The following is a 24242-nucleotide window of genomic DNA, read 5'->3' as shown; positions in this document are numbered from 1 at the left end:
CGTTGTAGTGAGCACATTCCCATCACGTGTTCTTACTTGTTCTGGAGGATGTGCTCAGTTGAAGACAGATGCTTCTAAGGTTGTTGCTTCTCCTTCTGCTGTCCTTGTTGGTGGCTGATCCTCCAGAAAGGAAACAATAATTCCCCCCCAGTGCCTTCCTTGTTTGCTGTTTCTCTTTGTAGTCACATATGCTACCTCCCTTTGTCCTTAAGAAGCCAGTGAGAAACTTCTCTTGACAGCTTCTACCCCTTTTGTCAGGCGAAACCCCCAGTTAGGCAATCATCCACTCCCTGGGATGGTTGGATTAAAAAAGCTGATTTATCTTTGGCAATAGCTATTTGTTTTTTGTCCTAGAACACCACAGTCTTAAGTATTATGATTCCCTTTCATTAGCCTGTTGTCCATAGTTTCAGTGGTTTGGGGAATCTGGTTCAAATATACAAAGTTTAATACAAAAAAGGATTTCATAAGCAGAACTTGTTTTCCAGATCACCTCCAAAAACCATTTTTGCTACATTTGAAACTTTCTTAGATAGTTTGTTAGGATTATTGCATGGAAATTTTCAGGCAAACCAACAATGACAGTGTACTTCATATTTTTTTCATCACTGATGTGGCTGTAATGGCTTTTTTATGTTTGTATGGGAGAAATATTCTCAGTTCATATTTGCACTGTTATTGAATTGCAAAAAATAACACATCTAGCCATATACTTGATCTACTTGTGTTGAATGTGCCAACAGGGACTTGAGTAATTTCTGTCCAAAGCATTACCCAGTTCCTTAATCCAAATCACCTCCAAGAACAGGTCTTTCCAGTAGTGAGCTGTACTTCTGCCAGCATGATTGGCTTATTACAGAATTATTTTTGTTAAATACTGAAATAGGAGTGTTACAAAAATCCTCAATTTCTTAAAAAATCGTAACAGTAATATGGCAAAGTCATAGACTGCATGGTCCAGACTCTTCAAAAAAAGAAAAGGTAAGATGGAACACTGGAACTGATTGCCTTGATAGAAAATTTAATTGTTTTGAGCTAACATTGAATAGTTAATAAAATGGATAGCAATACACTGGTTTCCCCTCTTTTTATAATTCTACAGTGATCTGGGTAAGATTGATTCTTTATTTTTTAAAATATTTTTAAACAAGTCTCAAAGAGAAAACTAAACTCTTGAAGAAAAAGCAAAGGCATGCTGTATTTTTTTCTTTGGACTCTCTTATATGCTTGCCCTGGCTCTTTGAGTGGTGTAAGCAAGATATATAATCCCAGATAAATGTGACCATCTGAAAAGTGAGTGTAATGATTCAGTATGGAGCTATGACATGCTTCAGCTGCAGCTGAAGTACTTTATGACCTGTGCTTGAGTAATTTTGGAAGAGCACATGAGTTTTTCTTACTGTTTATACTTAGAAAGAGATATGGAAAACACTTGTTTTCCATGGGATGATGTCAGCGTAGAACTTAAATAACTTAGTAAAAATAGTTATTTCTTTAATACATCATAAGAATTCTGACTGGTTTTGTAAAGTGGAAGAGATTGGGATCTCTTGTCCTATTTATTGATGTATTTGATTTATCTCTGTTAAAAGTTTTTAATCCAAGTCAATTAAAGCAGCATAGTCTGTGCAGCTGGCGCTTTCCTTGGGCACTGTCAGAGCCCGGGGAATGCTTGGACACCCCATCCCAGTGGTGTTTCAATCTCTCTCCTACTTCTCACACTGGCCCAGCTGAGCTCCTACCCCAAGACTGAGGCAGGGAGGGTGTCTGTGCAGGGCACCATTTTTCCTGGGCAGTGGCCCTTGAAAGGAAGGAAAGAATGACAATTTTCAGGGAGCTGTTTTATGCAGGGGGTGGGTGATTGCCTCTGAGTAAAGCCAGGAATGGCCTCTGTCGTCCTCTGGCTGGGCCATCCCAGTGGTTTGGCATGACAGCCTGGGAGCCCTGAGTTAGACCAGAGGTGGCTGGTTTGTTTTACAAGCCATTAGGGAAGAGTCGGTGCATCCACAAATGAAGTGCATGCTTTTCTTTGAAGACTTTTTAAGTTGTGGTGCTGATACTAAATGCTCTGGATGTGGAAGAGCAGTTTGAAAGCTGAATATTCAAATAGATGTGCTGATCATGCTAACTTTATTTTACAGTATTTTGATGATTTTTCTTAAGGTCCAAGATGAGTAGCAAAATATGAATGATGAGGGAAATTATTTCAGATTTCAGCACCTCATCTGTTGACTTAATGTTTTAACTAAAGAACTCAAAGATGGATGCATCTGCATCTATGCTTTATGACACACAGTCTTACATCTGGTTTATGACTTGTAATCTAATGATGTGGCCACACAGCAGCTGTTTTCTGGGAGGTATGCTAGATAATCTGTAGTTTTCCAACTTCGTTCCTGGAAATCTTCATTATGAGCAGGTAAGTGTTAGTTGCTACATGTGAACAGTATCTATAGCAGTAAATTACAGTTGGAAGTTGCTGGTGTGGCTGTAAATCTGCAAACAGAAAATTTCCAAGTCAGAGGATTGACTGCATTTTGTAGTGTACCACATTTATACTGCACTAATGGGGAATAATTTTATATGTTCAGAAGAATGTTTTAATTGTTCTGTAAGTTGCCATTAGAATTTCTGGATTTAAATTAGCAGATACGCAGTTCAATAACATTTAAAAACCGGCAGTTATGGATTATGTTTGCAAGGAGATATATTTTGAGAACTGAAATTTAAGAAAGATAATTTTTTAATATGTTGATATATAAAAACAATGTATAAATATAAAATATAAATTGCAAGATGTAGAACTGATAATTGAGCTTTATAAATGTCACAATTTCACCAAAACGTATAATAACCATTTTGTTCTAGTCTGGGGAGTTCTCTGCTCTAGGGAGCATAATATCTGAAAATGTAATGCCAATTAATTTATATCTCTTAAATTCATACAGCATATGAATGCAGTGTATCTGCATTGATCTATCAAGGTAGAATAGGTATTCTGAGCTCAGGATTTTTTCCCCCATTGTAATCATGATTTCTTTTGCATGGTGCAAAAGCTATCAGAGGCTCACTCCTGGGAAATGTTTGCCTTCACAAATAAATAGGTTTTTGCTTTTACACTGCTGCTCTTCTCAGATTTGAATTTCTCACACACTGATCAGGTGTAATTAATCTAGCAAAACTTTGTGATATACAACTCATATCAGTCTCCAAGGGAAAAAAAAATAAAATAATAATAAAAAAAAAAAAAAAAAAACCAAACCAAAAAGCAAACAGGACTGTTTACAACTTTGCTATAAAAATTCCTGGGTTTTTTTTAATATTTATCAACTCTCTTCTTGTGGCTGGTACTTAACAAAGATATCTATTTTATTTAATGATGTTCCATCATACCTTTGTTGTCCTCTTCTGTTGCAAATTGTTTTCTATCATATTTCTTGGAACTTAATGCAATTTTCCTTTTGGAAATGTTTACTTCAGTCAGCTTACCAGGAGCAACAGGAACCACTTAAGATATTTGTTGAAATATATTAAGTCAGTTCAGCTAGCTGTCTAATCTTTGGCATCTATTTTAGAATGAGTCTTTATAATTTATATAATTGAAACATGGCAAATACAATAATACATATTCTGGCTGGCTGTTGCTTTACGAAAAACCCAAAATGTCTCTAGAATCCTGCTAGCAAGTTTACTTCAGTAGAAGTCGGTATATTTATCTTGTTGCTTGCCTCTAAAGGGAAAACCACTTTTCAGTATTCTCTTGATAATAAATATCTTGCTGTTTACCAGCTCATACCATTAGAAGTATATGTAGTAATGAACCAGATAATAATTGTGCATCAAGGGGCTATTAGCATTGACTTGTAATTTAAAAGCGTATCACAAACAAGATGATCATGGATCAGTTACTGACAATTGAACTATGTTTATTTATGCTATTTTAAGGTTTGCTTGCAGACCTATGTTTCATCTTCATGTGTGGTGTAGCTCTATGGATCCTGTAGCTGTTGTTGATCAACTGGGGCAGTATGTTTGCCATCTTGTTTCTACTGAAAATGTAGAAAGAAGGTATTCGCAGTTGTCCACAACAATCATCATCAACGGAAGTGCAACCGCTGTTGTACTAAAATGCTGTTTTAGGAAGCCAATATTTTTTTCTACATTTTTTAATAATGGTTCAAGGGAGCAGCAGCCTGCTCGGGTTGTGTTGAGAATACAGTTCTGCCAGCCTGCTCACCAGGAGCAAGTGACAGGTTAAGGCTTTGCCCTATCTGGGATATCTGAAGATGCTGATGGCCACTGGAGCCTCGCACAGGAGTTTCTGTACTTCAAAGGTTCAAATTAACATCAGGTTCCCATTGCACCGAGTGCCTGGGTGCAATGCAGAATGTTCTCTAACCTTGCTGAGATTTGCTGCAGCTTACGTGTGCTCAGTGCAGTCATTTTGTGTGGGAAACATCCGGCGCCCAAGGACAGTGCTAAATACTCAGCTGTGTGGGGAAACATTAAGACCTAGAAACTGTACAAATACAGTGTATTGAAGAGCCAGTTAATTAAAATACTTGTTTATTTTCATGTTTCAATATGGTTTCTAAAAGTCAATTAATGTGTTAGAGAACTAACATTTTTTGATTCTGAGTAACAAAACCCCCATACCTTATATAGGGGATGTGAGTGTCCTTTAGTTTTCAATAGAAAAGTCACGAAACTGGTTTATGGATCACTATGCTCTTGTGAAGATCACTCTGCTCTTTATCTGCATTTTATTATAGTTTCATGTCAATAAATCTTTGTGAAAAATTATCAAACTAACAAAAGTATAATAGGCCAAAGGCTTTCTTTTTAGTTGCCTTTTTATTGCAGCATAAATACAATTTCAAAGTGTGGTCCTATAAGACAAATCCTGAAAAGCAAAGTTCTTACATGAATTTTCTCATCTTATACACTGAATCTGTCATGAATTTATCTGTATAAATAGCTTAAAACATATATCAAATGTTTGTTTAATTAAATTATATTGGATTAAAAATAAACCTCAGTCTTTCAAAAGGCAGCTCGAAAGAAGAAATAGCTCCGTATGAAGAAGGCATTTATGTTTAACCAAATGTGTCATACACCAAGTGTGACAGATCTAAGTATTTGTTTAGAGTCTTGAGTTCTCCAATACCTTTTTTAATGGAAATAAACAACTTTTTCATTATGTATTTAAATATTTATTGTTTGCTTTAAATGTAGATACTGGATTATTTCACAGTGATAAGGCTACAACTGATCAAGAATTTCACTTCTGATGTTTACATACATTTTCTGGTTTAACTGCCAAAAAAGTCTTTGATCAAATTAATGAAGAAGGCTCTTTCCCTCACTAGTGTATTTCAAGTTGGAAAATTGAAAAAGCTATGGATTAATAAACAATGGATCAGTGGGCAGGTAGAGAGGAAAAGGAGCTTGTCTAGTAATTGTTTGTTTGTTTGTTTAATTAAAAGTAACTACTGGTGATAAACTACCTTCAGTTCTCAAAAATCTATGGTTGCTTAAAGGCTATTGTCTATGATGCACCTATTCCTGGCATTCTTCAAGGAGATATTTAGGGAGTTGGGAATAACCTGTATGCTTTTGTTGCCCAGCTATCTCTTTCAGTCATTCACAGGAAGCAAGAGGTCTGAAAAGACTGAATGTCTGTGGAATGGAGTTTCCCTAGAAATTCAGGGTGGCTGCTGCTAGAAGACATTTATTTCTCTGTTTCATTCTGAAGTCAGTTAGTTGGGTTTTTGCTGCCAGAAGGCAGCAAAAGTCCTTGTCTGACTTGTCTTCGCATTGTTTCAAGGCCCTGCTCACAACTGGCACATATCTGTCAGGTTTTCTCTCCAGATCCAGCTGAATTAAACTTGTTCATGAGATGCAACATCCAGCTGGTCCTTTTTGTTTGTGTGCAACCACTGGTCTTGCAGGGAGGTTGCTGTTGGCCCTGTGGTGGCTCTGCAGGCTCTATAGCCAAGTAGTACCTGAAGGAACGAGAAGGGAGAGAAGGTGCAGGGAGGCTCCTTGTAGTCTCGCCTCAGTTGTTGCAGGTTGGAAAAGTCCAGTATCAATGACCTCAAACTCACAAGTTCTGTGTTTTACTTCAGGTAGGCAGTGCTGCAGTTGGTGGCAGTTTGATTTTAATTAATCCAAAGGAATGGATTTCCTTCCATTTCTGAGACAAGACAATAATTTCTTTCTGTTTAAGGAGTTCTGGCAATATTTGCCTTTTAAACTGAAGGAATTACCTAGTTTTATTATCTCCCTCAATTCAATTATTTTACCTCACGTCCCTGGTTCAGCATCATTTGCTGAGATTCATTAACAGTTCTTTGGCAGTCACAAGACACTAATCATCTGTTTACAATATTGATCAGCAGCTTTCATGTTAGATTACATTTGAAGTGAGAAATAATCCTGCAACAAATAGTAAATAAAAGACTGGGAAGAAAGGGAAGAAGCTATCTTAGGCTGTATAAAGTATTTTTTTCACATACCCGGGAAATATCTACATGGTAAACACTTGGGCCCCCTTAGGGACTTCCAGCTCTGAAATTCCAGGAGAATTTGTTGTCCATTGTCTCTAGTCATCTATATTTGTCAAGACACAGATTTTTATTCCTATGGGTATAGATTTCTGTTGACTTCTAAGCAGTTTCTGAGTGGTAAAAATATTTATGGGCTAACAAAAAATACTTATTTTCTGATGTCACAACAATTTCATTTGTTACTGTATGTACATTCTTTACATGTTATACATAATAGGACGTTGCTACCGTCTTGAAAATTACATATTCTTCAGAATGAGAATTGAGAACCAAATAGTGGGAATTAAAAATTATACATTTCTAAAGTTGCTAGCAAAAATTCTTCTAAATTAGTCTGGTAAAGGTTGATTTCTGAGGTCATCAGCACTAGATTTGTGGGAACTGGCATTAGAAGAATGTTGGAAGTTACATAAGCCAAGATTTACTTACATTTGCTTGTATTACTTCTCAGAGCTTTATTAAGATACCTTAATCTTACCGAATAATAAGATAGAGTAATTCTACATCCATCCTTAAACGTTGTAAGCACATCTTCAAACTATTGAGTTTCTTTAAAATACATTACTTTCAGATAGTCAAAATTACTTGTTCATGCAGTTGTATCCCGTTGTTTCCCAGAATAGTTCTAAAAGGCAACTGCTATCGGATAGAAAAGACAAAAAAGTTTTTGCTTTTCATAGAAAATCCTTACTCATATACATATATCTGTACCTGTGGTTGTTAATTAGAAGAAACGTTTCCTGAAACTCAATTTAGTTTAGCCACAGAGATATAATAAAGCCTTGTATTACCTTTTCCTACTATTATAAAGAATGAGTAAGTTAGTGTGCTGAAGCTAGGTTTTTGCACATGGATAAGGACAGGAAGAAGTGTCAAAAGAAGAGAGATAATGCTGAAGTATTTAGATAAAACTTGGGCAGAGGAGTAGGAGGCTAAATAGATCTGGCAGCAGCAGACTGGCTTTTCCGTTACTTTCTGATACAGTTGTGAGAGTTGCTCAAGTTGTGGATGCTGCCCATTTGTCACATGATGTTGCCAGCATTTATTTCCGAATCAAATCTATAAAAGGAAATGAGAGTTCTCTGTCCTTGCAAACCACTTGTCTGGTAGGAAATCACTTACAAATAATAAAGTGCATATTAGAGCATGAAATAGTTCCTTGATGTATGACCTTCAAAACTGGTTTAAGGAAAACAGTTGAATCTGGGAGGAGAAGAAACTTTCCGTACTGGAAGCATTACAGGAGGCTGCAGTCCTGTGTTTGTACAGGTCGCTGGACGCTTTTCTTCACTCTGAAACTGTATTTACAGAAGCAGCAGGAGTTCCCTGTGGGCAGGGCAGGAGAACTGCCTGGGGACAGGGAAGAGCTGCCTCCCCTCAGCGTTGTGCTCCACTGGTTTGACTTCTTTGGGGCAGTTCCCACCATCTGAGCAATGACAACAGAGGCAGACTTGTAAGAAGGGCTGAAAGTATCCAGGAGGAACTTGAATAGAGGGTCACGTTCTCAGTGCCAAAAGGTGACAAGTGCACATTTAGATTTATCACTTCAACTCAGCAGGTGAGAATTAACTTCATGGTTTTCACTGCTCAGTGAAATAACAATCCACTGAAGGATCTCCATTTTTTGTACTGATTTGTGCCCGAATACATTGTGGTGTGGAATAGAAAATTGCCATACAATATACAGCTAATATAAAATGTGATCTAATACAATGCTACTTGAGATTTATAATCAGGGAGGATTCAGATCCAATTCTGCTATGTTACAGCATTTAAGTTATTGCTGTTGCCCAGTGTTTTGAAAATAAAAATCTTGATAATATTTCCTGCCATGAAATGCCTCAAGTTTACCACTCTATAATAAATGTCTAAAAGCAGCACTTCTCAATTCCATAACAGTCCCTTTGTCAAGGATTGTAGAGTGATTTGTCCACACTCACTGACTGGATGTTGACTTAAATTTGAATATGGTGTTCATTGCAAAGGCCCAGGAGTTAAATGATTGCAGATCCAGAAGCAGTAACAGAAGTGCTGTGGGCTGATTTGCTGTCCTTTATTCCACATGGACTCTATTCTGTTTAGTCTTACCTAGTCAATTTAGGAAACAAATTTCGGCATACAGAATCTGTACATTTTCATGGTGCCGTTATTGCTTTCAATAAATAAACAGCAAGCAAACATCTCCCAGTACAGGTGATATACAGATTATGTGTTTTTCAGTAATTTTTCCAGTTTCAAGGCTCAGTGCTCTACAAAGACAACTGTGTAAGCAGCATTTTGATAACAGGAATAAATCACCTGCTCCAAATTTTTTGTCAAGTCATTACATATTTTTCATTCTTTTTGCATCTTGTTCAGCACTTGCAGAATAATTTCATGCTTTGTCATCATCTGTTGTCCACAAAAAAATTCTCCATGAGGGAATTATAACAGTACCTACATTTTTCTTTTGACAAGTGCTTCAGAAATACAAAGGGCAGCAATGTTATAGGATTGTGTAATGCACCTTTAATTGCTTTCACAAATATTTTGAGAAGTGGGTGTTTTTTTTCAAATTAAGAGCTTTTATGTACATTCAGGGAGAGGTCCTGACTCCCTGAAACCAGCATAATTTCCAGGAAAAGAATGTGCATGAGCTTTCCATCCTCAACACATTTTTTAGGCACTATATACACTAAATAATTTGCTTAAATTATCTCTCCTTTTCTTAGTTGAGAGCTTGGTGGCCCCTTAAAATAGCAGGTAGGCAGCAACGTTCAAGGATTTGAACAGATTGAAACTTCAAGTACACAGTTAAAATGGAGACTAGAAGACTGAATCAGAGGTTTTGGTTTTAGTATGATAAAATCTTTGTTGTCTAGCTCAGAAAAAAATCCACTATGTAACAGGTAGTGAAGGAAAAGCAGGGAACTGTTCTTTGACTTATAATGTATTCTTATTTGCAAAGCCTATCCAAACCACAGTGCTGGCCTTAAAATATTACAAAAGCAAAAAATGGTATTATTATTTTTGCTAGTATGATCTAAAAACCTTTTGGACTTTTTTTAGTGTTTGACAGATACAAGTTTGAAGACATGCATTAATATATTTTTCAGACCTTGCAGATGAGTTCTGTGATCTATGAAAGCTGAACTTGTTGATTTCTATAAAATAAGATGGCAGATGGAACATGTTTCCAGCACGCAGAAATAGAACTGCTAGGGCAATCAGGCTGATCCCTCAACTGCACACGCTTCTTGGAAATTTAGTGTAGAGTAAAAACTTAAAAGTGAAGTCACAGAAATAGTTTAAGAAATGGATGTAGAATATGTCTGTGCTGTTTGCATGTATGGTTTTTGAACACTGTCAGCGAGCTCCACAATTGGTGCATTTTGTCTAATGGTGTTACTCAGTGGTATGTGGTGGCTGTGTGCTTTTATACATTTATAAATGCCATTTGTTGCCCCAGCTTCTTTCCTTGTACTTGCAAGTCAGATAAGATTCTCCTAGAAATTAATATGCTAGTTTTGTTTTCTTGGAATATGAGATGCCCCAGCATAGACTGTGTTCTGTGAAGGTGATATTTGCCATCCTCCCATGTTCAGCTCTAATGAACTGAGGTTATGCTTAGTGCAGACTGATCATACTTGAAGACTGTTGCATCTGACCCTAAAAAATAGCAAAATAAGTCCAATAAAAATGAATAGAAGGTAGATCTGGATGTATTATCCTGTAATTCTCTTTGACAGATCTGAAGTTAGGTTTTGGAGGAGGGTTAGAGGCCAAACTGCTGCTGTGCCTATCAGAATGAGTCACTAACTAGCAAAGTAATTGCATTGATTATTGCACACCCACAAATTACAACAGAAAATACTTTGCAGGGGGTGGAGGTTGTACTTTTCCTAAAGGTTTCTGTATAATCAATCTACTGTAAGTGCTGGTTCTTTAGAAACATCTGAACCCCACTGTTGTGCTTGGTCCTTGTGTGCCCATTGGCCACCCTTCCCTATGTGGTTGCAATGTTTCTTGTGCTTTTGCTCTGGGGCTAACGAAGGTTTTGACAGCACTGCTGTTGGGGAAATTCAAGTCATGTATTCTGTTTTTGATTTTAAATTGTAACTGTTTGCCTGTCTTCATTGCAGGCATGAGGAGTTTGAGCAGCTGCATTTTGTATACCTACAGCAAAACAGCTCCCTTGTTAGGCAGAACATTTCATAAAGGATTAAGAACAGCTGACTGAGCCATAAGGGACACTTTTAAGTCGTAAACAAGAGGCTGATTATCAAGAGGCTGTACTTGTTTGTGGAAGAGGTAACTGAGCAGGCTTCCTTCTCTCTTGGGTGCCTTACCTTGTACTTCACCCAGTCATTAAATCCGTTTAATTTTTTTTTGTTGACATAGCTTGCATTTGCACTCAGTAGGTGTTTAGGGATAAAGAGCAATTTTAATAGAAAATTAGTTACTACACTTGATACGAGCAAACCAGTAATAATTGGAGTCACTGGGGCAGATTGTCACTCACTGTCTCTTGCAGGTTTCTTGAAACATCAGTTTACAACCATCTCAGTTAAACGCTGGGTTAGGATTCAAGTTTAAAGTCAGGCTCTCAAAATGGAGACTGTCTACAGTGAGTAGAGACTGTAGAGAGTTGCAACAGAATCTGGGATCCACAGTAGTAGTTCCCCATCAGCTGACACTCTTTTAGTCCACAAGATGTTTCCATAGGTCCATGGTTGGGAGACTGGGACTGCCTGTATATATATATATATATATATATATATATATATATATATATACACACATATATATATGTATATATGTATATATATACACATATAACCCCTGCACTGTGCATTGGGAGGTACAAGTACCCTGCTCAGTAGGGAGGCACATACCTCCCTTCCTGTGTGAATTAATTCTCTGGATCATCTTGCACTGCAGTTGTCATTGGGAGTTGGGGAGGTGTTAGGTGGGAAATTTTAATGCATTATGTGATTTACTTTTTGTTTGGATAAGTACTTGAGAGAAGAAGTAGTAACTGAAATTCAGAATAGAAGTGATGACTTCATTTCACACCCACAATGGCAGAACTATGAAAATATGTAACGTTTGCCACTTCTTTAAGTGGTTGTCAGGTAATCAGACAGGTTTAATCTGTGTTGTAGATGAGAAATTTTCTTACAGTCCTGACAGTCCTGAAGCTTAGAAGAATAAGAGCATAAATTTTGGCTTAAGGCAGATTGACTTCACATTGATCTAAGCAGTTGTTTCCATGTTTAGAGTATATTAACAGAAGTAGAAAATATGGCTGTGGATGGAGCCTTCTACTTTCCACTTTTTGGGAGACTGAAAGGTGACACCAGGATAGCTAGTAAATGTATGCTCCATCCAGAAGGCATAAAGAATCTTAGTAGAATAAAAGTTGTATTCCTGACCTAACATGAACTTCTGTCGTTTGTAAAGCAGTTAGATTAAAAGTTCTTTTTTCCAAAATACATAAAGATCTGTTCATGAAGATATGTAATTGTTTAATCATCACTAGTATTTATTCCAAATTTAGGTATCTAAAAAGTGAAATAAGTACATTGCTTAGCTACTTGAAAATTTTTTGTAGGAGTTATAAGGGGGAGGAGGTTTCTAAGGTAACCTACCAATAAATGTTTATTTCCAAAATAAGGGAAATTGAATTTCTAGACGAGGCTGTAACTTCTAGTAAGACAAAGTTGAAAAACAGTGCCTTGAGGCTTAGCTGTAGTCCATTGCATTTGTTACCTCTGTTGTTTTCTTGGAATGCTATGTATGGGAATACATTGAATCAGGAAATTTTTCCCTGAATTAGGTGAGTAAAAATATTTTTACAAGACTTTTTACCAAAAAAAGTAAAAATAGCCTATTGCTTAGACCAGTGGTATCAGCTCAGGGTGATGTATGTTTATGTAGATCTGACCTTATTTTCTTCTGAAAACAAAAAAGTAAGCATAACCTGCTTTTGCCTCTTCATGATTTTTGGATGATATGTGACTATTTATGGCAAAATGTATCTGCTAGTGAGGAGGTGGTTTAGGAATGCAGGGCTGAGGTTTTGGATTTTCTCAGGAAGAGTGGGAAATTTCTAAATAGTTTTATATTAATAAATATTTGAGATGTTGTCTGTCACATCTTCATTTTGATGATATCCAAATATTACATCAAGCTTTTGTATGGTCTAGTGATCGCTATAAATTCTTAGATAAATGGTGTAAATTAATGTGTGCAATGTAAAAACTACCTGCAGTTCATGACACCCGTAACTCAGGAGATCTAAAGCATTATCATATATTTATTTAATGCTCCAATTAAAATACTACATTAAAAATATATTGATTTTTTTATTTTATGTGTATATTAGTAGGTGCAACTATTTGTATGCCTCCATCCCTAAGGAAGAGTTCGGCTGAAGCAACTGTTCTATTTGGTTATAACGTAGGTGGTTTTCTGCTTTCAGGCACAGTACATTATTTCCTGATTCTCTTCAGTATGCTAAGTATTTTTAGTAGATTTTGGTGACTTTGATCTGATAGATGTCAACTTCATGTTGTAAACACAATGCATCAGATTCCCAGGGTGATTTACCACGTCCCTGTTTTCTTCTGTCCCAGTTGAGGTTTCTTAAAGGACCTGGCTCGTGACTTCTAAGAACTGAAAAGCCACTTTTCAGGAGTCACACCTTTAAGAAAGTCTTAGTTTGGCCAGCTCAGAACATAAGCTACTACAGTCACAGCTTACTCTTAAAAACCTAATTTGTGTTTTCCTGACCTAAGATAGCATTTTAAAATGTTTTACTCCGTCTTTCCTTACCAGGTGAAGCATAGCTGAATTCTCTGTTCTGTTTATTATCCTGGCTCTTCCCCGTGACAGAAATTGCCAACTGTGGCTGCCACCCCAAAGATGCTGCAGCCCCAGAGCAGGTGCTGCAGGGCAGGCAGAGCCCAGAGCCCACACCAGGGCCAGATTGCTATTGAGGTGGCCGCAATGTGGCCATGGCAGGAGGAAGGAGGAAGAAGCGACAAGCATTGGGATTCATAGGAATGAGTTGTAAGGATGGACAGGAGGGGAGTGATTGTTGGAAGGCTGGTCAGGCAAAAGGGTCATGATTGCAGGGGTTGAAGCTGACGTGGTAACCACTGTCTGGATGTTGTCCTGTGGTGGAGAGGGGGGTGGCATCCAGTTATGTTTGCCATGTGCAGAATCCTCCTCTGTGCTTGCAGTGGGGGGCCTTATGCAAATGAGCAGAAAAAATACCGAGGAACTTACAGTAGACGAGAGAAGGGTTAAAAACAAGTGTGAAAAGTTGGATCATGGTACTTGGCACCTTGAAATGAAACAGGATTTTTCTGGAAGGCTTTAGTCACCTGGGAAGGAAGGATCGAGTAGCTGGCTGTGTGGGAGGCAATTTGCAATCAAGTGTACTCCTCTGCAGTAGATCGGTACATTTTAATGAGGGAAGTATATTTGCTCTGTTTTATATGATTTGCTTAGGACTAGAAGACTGGAAGTCACTTTAAATAGACTGCTTTGAGACATAATGGTCAGGTGGAAATATTTGAAGCATATGATACGGAAACCCTGTATTTACAACATATTTGTAGGGTCTCGAGAAGCTGAGCTGAAATGATTGCCTCTTTTTCAGAAGAGATTTTTAAGAGTAAATAAAGCTCATACAGAGGATGTAAAGCAGAAGTGAAGAATTACTGTAGCTATGCAACTTTATTTATTTGTTTGCTTATTTTACTTTATATTTTCAGCTGATCTCTCAATCCATCCTACCCTTCAGAAAAGGATACCTTTACACTGACCTTCTCGCCTCCTCCCTTTCCTGTAGGCCTGTAGCCTTTCCTGGGGCTAAATGGGGCTGGTTTTTACATGTTTGTTCCCCTTAGAGATGGCTTTCAGGGTGGGTGGATGGGGAGGAGGGGAAGGCAGCCACACTGTACTCAGACCCCACACCTGCAGTGCCTGTGGGAGGAAGGGCTGAGTTGGACACTGCTCCCATCTGAGGGGGTGGAGAGCTGGCTCCTTCTGCCTCAGGACCTGACATTTACCACAGTTCACTCTGTTCACTGAGAAGGCAGTGCTTTTCTTTGGCCAAAGATGCCAGCAAGGGAGAGGCATTCAGCTGATGCCCCAAGTATCAGTCAAGCATAAGCTTTATATTTGAGGAATGTTCCAAGGTTTCTGGGTTTTATCATTTTGACTTTTCCAGTTCTTTCTTTTTCTTGTAGTTGTGCTCTGTGTGTCCGCTTTCTCCTTCTACTTTAGTTTGATATCTTGTCCTTTCTTGAGCTTGTTGGTTTTTTTTTTTTTTTTTCTGCTGTAGGAACAGAGTTTATAATAGCTGTAGCATCACTTCAAAAGGTGGATCTTCAGTGTTTAAAACAATCATTACATAAGTAATTAAAATAACAAAGACTAAATAAACATGTCCTCACCAAGTGAAGAAATAAATTTCAAGGGCAGTATAAGCATCTGCCAATATATAGTGTTGCTTCCTTTCTTCATCTAAGACTTTCCGCAAAGGTTTCTCATGCCTGCTTTAATATCTTCTTTTCTGTAACATTTTCAAAACTTCTTAAAGAATGGAATTTTTCTCTCTTTGCATTGTCCATGGTATAGTTGGAGAGGGAAAAAAAAAAAAAAAGGAAAAAGGTTTTAAATCCTGAAAATATGTGGGGAGAGACTGGCAAGCAATTTCAGAAAAGTTTCAGAATTCAGATGTTTATGCAAAATTTTGACAGATCATGAAGTGAGTAGTGGTATTACACCCATTTTACACAGAGCCAAATTGAACTGTGGAAAAGCAATTTGTTAGGTTTCACAAATTTGTGACTAACCAAAGGACTCCAGTGATTTATTAGCAGTGTTGAGGTGTTAAGAAAACAACTTCTGTGTTTGCGTTGACGTATTGCTTTAACAATTTTGTTCAAGGGAGGAAAGAGCCATATAATAAAGGAAATACTAATTCATCTAAACATCTTTCATTTGAATTTAGAAAGATGTAGCTGGAAAAACTCTGTTACAGTGTTGCTTACCAGTAATGATATGAAATGGACTCCCAGCTTTAAAACAAGCTGGATCCTTGAGTCTCTAGAGCTGGGGCTGGAGAAAAGAAGGAACCACCAGGCAGGGTTGGACCTACCTCTCTACATGTGTATGGCTGTGGCTTCACAGGCATCAAGGACAGCTTTGGTTCCTCTTTCAGATAATTCTGAATTAAGCTTGCTGGCAGATATTTCTGGATTGGGTAGCCTGGGATAGCTGCTAGGAAAGACACATTGTTCCAGGCAGCTCTTTGGAGGATGCAGTGTTGAGCAAAGACTCTGAAAGTCTTGCAATCAAGTTATTATATTGCATGAGAAAATACCAAGTAGCGGAAAGTTGTGTTTTTCAGGAAAAATTTCACAACCTTTTTAAAGTTACAGGCTGGTTCTTTCTCTGGAAAGCTAATGTTTATAAGCTGAGCGACTTCTTGCGTCACTTTTATGCCTTTTCCATGACAGAAGCATAAATTCAGTTAAAAAATTAAATGAACGTGCTTCTAGGTAACTTTAGTACTTACAGTAAATCTTACATATCGACTGGCATGAATTTTGAAGACTGTCCTCATTATATATCATGTGCTAGAAACTCGCAGCAACCATATGTTTTGTATATTTTATTGCAATTTTGCTAATAAATACTTACAGCTTTTCTTCTGTAAGTGTATAATCTATCATTTTGCAAAGCATAAAGCATGAAGGTTGGGAGAAGGAACAGCGCGAATTGGAGATTGAAAAAATTGAGAAATGTTCTCTGATTTATTGCATTTCCAATTTTCAGGAGTTCTTTGAACATGCAAAAAAGCTCTGGGACGATGAAGGTGTAAAGGCGTGCTTCGAGAGGTCAAATGAATATCAACTGATTGACTGTGCACAGTAGTAAGTATTTCTTTTTATGAAATTCATAGCCAAGAATGTGATCGTCTATAACAAGATAGAAAATATATCGGTGAGATTCAGGAGTTTTGCAGTGTAGGAATTAAATTTTTCATTCTTTGTATAGGTGGAGCATTTATAGAAAACTTAATTTATTATTGCAGTTTGCCATTATTATACGACTGAACATTCCACCTCAAATATTTCACATCTAATAAAGAAAAGTATGAAAAATGAAATAGCTTTAAATATCTTCATTCCACTCAAAATTGATTTACATAAAATCATTTTAATCAAAACTATTAAGTTGGAAAAATGTTGAATCAATCTAAGGAGAATACTTTGTTTAAAATTCTGAGACCTAGACAATGCTTAAATTGCTCTGTCTTTTCACATTCCATAAAAATTTCTAAGACATTTACATAACTAGATGAATACTTGCATTACTAATATATTTTTTAGGTGGAAAAAATGATGAGCAGTATTTAATTAAAGACAGTAATACATTTGGTATTCTGTCCTTCAAAGTGAAATTCTACACATGTATGTAACACAGTCAAAATCTGAAAACAGGTTCAGTCTGGTCAGAAATGTTCTGAGAAGTATAATACATAGTGAAGTTGAATTTCATAAATACATAGTACAGTGATGAAAACCTATTAATCTAAAAAAAGTCTGTTAACACTGCAAGTGCTACAAACTCAGCAGTCCTTGATAGTAACACAGCTCTGAATTAGATTTCCATCAAAAATACACATTTCATGTGAAACGCTATTGCGGAAATATATACTTGTACAGTTGCTATGTCATTTAGGGTTTTCAGAGAACACACACCAGTGTGTTATGTTTTGTCTAATTGGCAGTGTGGTCAGCAGCAATACCACAAGTCTGTTCTTGCATTCAGTGTTTTGCTTTTCTCTCCTCTCTGCTCTTGGTGCTGAGCCTGAAGCAGAGGAATAGGTCCCTGTCACTGAAGGACTTGTCGCACCTCTGCCACAGTGGGGAATTTCAGTGTTATGGGTCATAGTTTATTTTCCCTCTTTCCAGACCATTTTTGGGAAAAAATGATTCATCAGTGCATGGAAGTAAGGGAAAATTAGATATGCGTACAAAGGAACTCATTTGACCTCAGTGCATTTACCAAAACCCGGGCATTTGCTCACAGTCCAGAGTAGCTAGAAATTAAAGGAGTGGTTGTACACAGAGAGACTTAGACAGCTGTCCTAGATTGTAATCAGTGGGTTTCCTCTCTGCCCTCACTCACCACCACCACCATAGTACAGATCTGAGTTCTGCTTGCTGAAAAGTGCAGAGTGACTGTTTATCATATCTATTCACAAACTCAAATAAAATATCAGACCAAGAAAACAGAATAAGGGTACATATTTAAAATACATGAATGTGAACCCTACTTCAGTGATCAGTAAGGATCGATGTTTTCACAATCTTACTTTGAAAAATGATGCTGAAAGGGCCAGACAAAACCAGGAATACACCAAATTATAGTGCTAATGGTAATGCACTTTCCCTTTAAAAAAATGATGCCTGTCTACAGGCTCTGACAGCAAGAATGTTATGTTTTCATGTTGTATCCAAAACCAAAACACAAATGAGGAAAAAATGGATCTAGAATTAAGTCTACTGTCTTGGAACATAAAACTGAATCCTACTACCTTTTTTCTGTAAAAGGTTAAAGGAAGTTTTATAGGACTTTTTCTATGTTTCTTCCCTCCATATCTTCTAACTGGCTTGCTTTTCCTTTATTCTAAGATTATTTGTTATAGTGGTAAGTGCATTTGCATAATTCTTCACCTTCAAGACCCTTTATGAAGTATCATTTAATACTTAAATATTCTTCAAGTGTATCTGTGCTTTTCATGTCATGATCTACCTGAAAATATAACAGCTGAGTGACTTATCCTTGTTTACACACCTTCAGTCTTAGATCAGAAACTTGAAACTCAGGTACAGCAATGTCATTGATCTGATCAAACAGCCTTTTTCTCACAGGTATTGATGATTTAAAACACTGAAATATAATCTTAACAGAAAGATGCTAAAAATGCACCCAGCTTTTATCTGCCCCTCTACCCAGAGGAACATTTCTGTGCTGGCATTGGATGGATGTTTGTCAGGGTGGTGGAGTCACATCCTCCTCAAAACTGACAGCGTGTGAGCAGAGGTTGGAAATCCAGTTCTGATCCCCACACACCAGTTCTTTCATACAGTTAAAAAATACTGAGGGTGAGGGTGCTGTTTTCTGGCTCAGCAGGAGCTGGTAGCATTTCTGTCAGAACCTGTCCGTGGTCATCTTTAACTGGTGAAGGGGAAAAGGGAAGGAGTGTATTGCTGGTCTTACTGTGGGATTTTGAAGTATCTGCACTATTTCCATTACTCTGGCTTTAGGAGAAAGCATCCCATGCCATCAGCTAAATCCTAATCTTTTCCTAATCTTTAGTGGAGGAAGAACATTATCAGTAGGTCACCACTTCTCAGCTTAAAAAACCACAAAGCCAAACCTAAAAAATCCTCCTAGCGTGTGTTTTAAATATCAGTGAACTACAAGTTGGATGGCTGGCTTAAAAATACTGAAAAGCATTATTAACAAATTGTAATGTCAGCAGCCAAACTTGCTGACTGTTAAATGAGTTACAAATACAACGTATTTTGGAATAGTTTAATTTGGCTACAGTACAGGGCTTCTGTATTTTTAAAACTTAACCTAATTTTCTTTATTGCTGTGGGAGAAGTATTTTTCCGGAATCAGAGGTAGTAGAAGGACACGGAGGCAAATATTTTATTTACAGTATGCCTGAAAGTTAATTTTCCTTGATCCTCAATGCCCTTTCAAATTATCAGTATACTGTTCCTTCACGGGAATGAGAATGAGGGCCTGCTTTTCCTTCATTCTCATTCATTTAATAATTTTAATCATTTTAATATTCTTACATGAGTCTTCATATATATGTGCTTCTTTCATTGTTAGGGAATACATTTAGTGCACACATCATGTTGATGTATCACGTGATACTTGTAACAAATACAAATATGTGACCAAGGCAGAGGTCAGCAAAGATCAGGATTGTTCTCTATCACCAGCTACAAAGACATTTATGTAACTCTTAGAGGGGGCATTATTGCATGGCCGTCAACCATCTTCTTTCCTTAATGACCTTCATATATTTCTTTGAGAATAATATCATAAAACTGACAGGTTATTGTTTTCCCTGTTTTTCTGATTTAATATTTCTTACAAGTTAAATTTCAAGCTTAATCTCAAAAACTGATGCTTACTTTGAAAAGTTGATTTTATTTAGTTGTGTCCCCATTTGACTTAGACAGATTTCAGCAGATAATGATGATAAATCTCCCATCTAACTTTAACTTATTTGAACTCTGTTCAAACTGTGCTTTTTGTCTGTATTCACATAATTTAAATTCAACAAATTCTAGGTCTATGAGGGACTTTCAGATTGTGATTTAGAGCAGTTTTGGCATTAAACTGTCTCATATATAAACAATAGGCAGAAATTAAAATTTTCCTGTGATTCTAGGACAGTTTTCTAAAAGTTAGTTTCCTATATGATGAATACAACTCCATTTTTAATATTTCAGTGTCTTCATTCTGGTTACCAAATACCCAAATTGTATTGTATCCATGGAAGAGAACCACAAAGAAAAGCTCTTTAAATGTAGAACTGATCAAAAGAAATAAAGGTTCAGGTATGATGGCCTTCAATTAAAAAATTAACCAGAAAAAAAAAAGCTGGTGAGTTGATTATGTCTTTAAAAACTTCATAAATTTTAGCCAATTAATGTATGTAACAATGAAGAGGTATAAAATTTCAGTTCAGAACATCAATCATCCTTGGGGCATATTGGGCACTCCCAGTTTAGTGACGTCCATCTGTTGTTTCCATAAAGTAAGCATTGAGCTAACTTAGTTTTGGCTACTCAGCTCTCAGGTGACTTGCTAAAATTAGTTTCAGTGATCAGAAAAAAGGTGTGGGGATGCTTGCGGTGCTCAGACATTTCCATGGAAAGGTATTCGAGCACAACAGTAGAGCAGCAGAACTAGGCACTTTGGAAAGGGGAGAAAAAAGACGAAAGCAGAACATTCAATTCTCTTTTTAGGTCACACACAGCTCAAGCTCAAGCAGTTGTTGTTAGAAATAAAAAACCAACTCCTTTCATGTTTATTAGGAAGTTCCAGAATAGAATTTTATCTCACTGTGGTCACATGGAAATAGCAGCATGTGTTCATGAGTGGCCCTGGTTGGAAAGGGCTTTACTCAACTCACTGAGTTCCTTGGGATAGGAAGTAGACCAAGGATTTAAGGGAATCCTGTCCTCAACCAGTTTGTCTATCAGTCTTCTTTCCCTGGCAAAATATACCACTCCTGATATACTTAAGTGTGAAGGCCTCTATGTGAACATTTGGGCTAATAAAACTTGATTATGCAAATTCTCAGGAAAGCAAACACAAGGATGTAAGCTTGGCCAAAGAAAATTGATTTTATATTTGAGCTGATATAGATGGAAAATACACAGATGTTATTTTTCTTTGCAGTTATTCTGTCCCAGAAAATAGTTTCAACAATTTCTGAGATGTCTATCCTAGTATTAGGTTGAGTAATTGGAAAAAAAACCAAAAAACAGCTTTTTGTGGTGTTGTCCACAGATTCAACTCTTGATGTGAGAAAAAAGATAATTATTTTCTCAACAGCACCACTTCTTAAAACCAAGCATATTTTTGATTTGCCTGGTGCTCTTCTAGACATAAGGTTTACTTGCTGGCATGCACAGTCGTCACTAAATTCTCTTTTACAGGCCGAGGTCAGAAAAGTTACCTTGGCATCCTCTGCTTCCTGTGACTGGTGTGGCATTGCAGTCAGGTGTATTGGTATATTCTTTCTTCATAAGGGGCATTGAATTAAACGTGGATACATTAATGATAAATTAAGCTAAACACTATTATTGTTGTTGCTGTTGTTATCTAGAGAACATTATTTTTAAGAGCAGTGATTCTTCTTACATTTGGTAACTGCTTATTAAGTATAGGACTAATATTTTTTACTTAGCAAAATGAGGGAAAAGTATTAATTTGAAATGTTTCATGTAACGAGATTTTAAGAGCTTAATTTTTATGGCGATACAAGAAAACCATAATATTATTTCCTTCCATCTATTCTGGTTCGTATATAAACAACTCACTGTGATGATAAAGTTTCTTCATTTTTTCCTTTTGAGATTTCTCATGCAATATCACTTTCAATACTTAAAAATTCATTGTTTGAATTAGAAGCAAATTTTGTTTAGTTAATTCATGAACAAGGTTTCTCCACTTACCTGATCTAAACTATAAGCTTTAACCAACAACAAAATTGTTATTTAGTAGTAAAAACAACCAAAAAAAAGAGAGGTTATATTTATAGAGTAATCACTTTAGCCTCACTGATGAGTCTTCTAAACAGAGGTGGTTGCCAGATAGGACAGAAGTCATTCTCCAGTGTCTAATGATTGCATTTTTCACTGTTTACTAACTAATAGACCACACTCTCGAGAGGTAAAATTGTGGTTTCTTAAAATCTGCACTGGGAATTCTATGAAATAACCTTTTCATGTGTTGCTGTGATTTTTTGTTGTTGTTGTTGTTCCCTTTTTGCCTTCATTACGAAACAAAAAATCATGAGATTTAACCAATTCTATCTTAATTTTGGTAATCAAAATGTGACCATGATGTTACAATACTAATATTTAGAACTACAAAGATATGGAATAAAAAGCAGCTGGAGAACTTGCAAAATGCCTTTATATTTTCAGTTTGAAGGATGAAGCAGTAAGAAAATACCATTCATAAATAGACAGAATGGCATACAGCCATGTACCCCTTGTTTAAGCCACTTTTTTCACAAATGTCTTCCGTACCTAGAGAACACAATAACAACTTCTCAAATATAAAAATAAGATAGAAGGTATTTTATAAACACAGCACCTTCTCTGCCTTTTAAAACTGATGTGACAAATACTTTTTCTTATTAACTAATTACCACTGGAAAACCGTTTAGCCGCCCATCTAGGGCTGCTTAAACATAAATTTAAACCATACATTTTCCCACATGCTTCTCTGTTTATGGCTGGGTCTGTTTCCTGTGGTTTTAGAACAAGCAAAAAGGTTGAAAGTGGAAGGCAGAAAAACATAAAATATTCCTTAACCTCAATTTAAAGGAGTAATAAAATCTAAAGACCAGGCAGAGTCATGACAGATGCATGAAAGTACACTTTGACTCTTCTTAAGATGTTTTATTAGACAGTGTTAGTTTTCTTCGAAAAAATACAGCAAAGCTGGCTTTATTCTGTTGAGGAAACAGTTCTTTCCTCCCTTAGTCATCAATTTTTCCAGTTTTTCCTGAACAATTGATGAATGTTTTTCCTTTTTTTTTTTTTTTTTTCCTGACTGTTTGCATACACGGGGCAATAATAGGTGCAGGACATGTTAGTGTAACATAGCAACTCAGTCTTGTTTGTAAATGTGATCCATTCAGCAAATTGGACAATTGCAAGTAGGTCCATCAGCTGAGCTTCTCTGCATTTAGTTTTCTCTATTAGTATCCTGTATTTAATTTGGAGATATATTTTTCCATATCCTTTCTGCAGATTTAACTGCAGGCTTTTGCAATTGTGTTTGCAATACAACACTTGAGGAGCTTTTCAAGCCTGAGCAAAGGACTGCTGAAGCACCAAGACACTCAGTGTCACTCTCAGCATTTACACTCTTAAAGCATCAATATCCTTTATGACAAAGTAAGAGCCTTCTGTTGCCTTTATTATTAAAGGAGAAAAGACTGTGTTTATTTTGCATCACAGCAGTGAGGACAGATGTGAATAGGTACTGGCACAGGGCTGAATCAGTGAACTGGCACAGTGGTGGGCCAGTGTGACTGGTGAAAATGACCAGACTCTGAGACACTGAGCAGCGGGAAGGGGAGGCTTCTCTGTAAGACTGGACTGCGCTGAGGGACATTTTGTTTGAATTTTGCATATTAAAATCATACATGTACTTATTAGAACATAGGAAAGGAAAATAGCAGAGCTAATCAGCATACCTAGAAATTGCCATGAAAGTTTATCTCTTATCTAAAGTACAGATAACTGCCAATATAGAGAACCTTAAAAAATGTGTATTCTTACTGGCATGTTAAAGAAAGAGTACAGTAAATATGCTGATACAGCTTAACTCCAGAAATCCTGATTATGAATGAATCATTGTTCAGGGTCAGGATCTCAAAATGTCTTCAAATGAAGTAAAACTGCTGATGATGGTTATCTAGAATCTGTATGCAGGATTTATGAGTGGATTTCAGAAGGAAGTTGTGGGTCATTCTGTCAATTGTGGTGTTATTTATGTGCTGTTCTTGGTTTAGGACTCTTCCAGTGTATGCGTGGGAGAAAGAGTAAACTATGACCAAAGCCAACTTCATTATATTGCAGGGAACATTGAGAGTCATTTATATTTATTCCACTTCTACAGAATTTAATTCAGTCTGTTCATTTACAATTTGTTGCTGAGTGTGTTCGTGTTCTCAGTGGCAGAGATTAGTTGGTTAAAGGACACATCATCTTATTAAAAAGCTTATCATTATGTAATATGGATGTATTTTAGGTTTTGTCTATGTGATTTTTCTTTTACTATGCTCTATAGAAAAAATGTATTCCATATTCTCTTACTTTAAACCTAACCTAC

At 36.7% G+C, this 24242-nt stretch overlaps 1 protein-coding gene across 4 annotated transcripts in view; it reads left to right on the top strand.

The window, feature by feature from the left end:
* GNAL (G protein subunit alpha L) overlaps window positions 1-24242 on the top strand; it is a gene marked incomplete at its 5' end in the record, with an annotated part of 176406 nt that overhangs the window by 106701 nt on the left and 45463 nt on the right. For all 4 annotated transcript variants that reach the window (XM_083870819.1, XM_083870820.1, XM_083870821.1 and 1 more), the window contains one exon: window positions 16404-16501. In XM_083870819.1, coding sequence (XP_083726945.1) covers window positions 16404-16501 — 98 coding nt within the window. The remainder of the gene's footprint in view (window positions 1-16403; window positions 16502-24242) is intronic.

The sequence above is a fragment of the Zosterops lateralis genome, assembly GCF_965231275.1.
Source record: "Zosterops lateralis genome assembly, chromosome: 1".
In the NCBI taxonomy this organism is placed as follows: Eukaryota; Metazoa; Chordata; class Aves; order Passeriformes; family Zosteropidae; genus Zosterops; species Zosterops lateralis.
The sequence above is the reverse complement of the archived record's forward strand: the minus strand, read 5'-3'. Positions and strand labels throughout refer to the sequence as shown.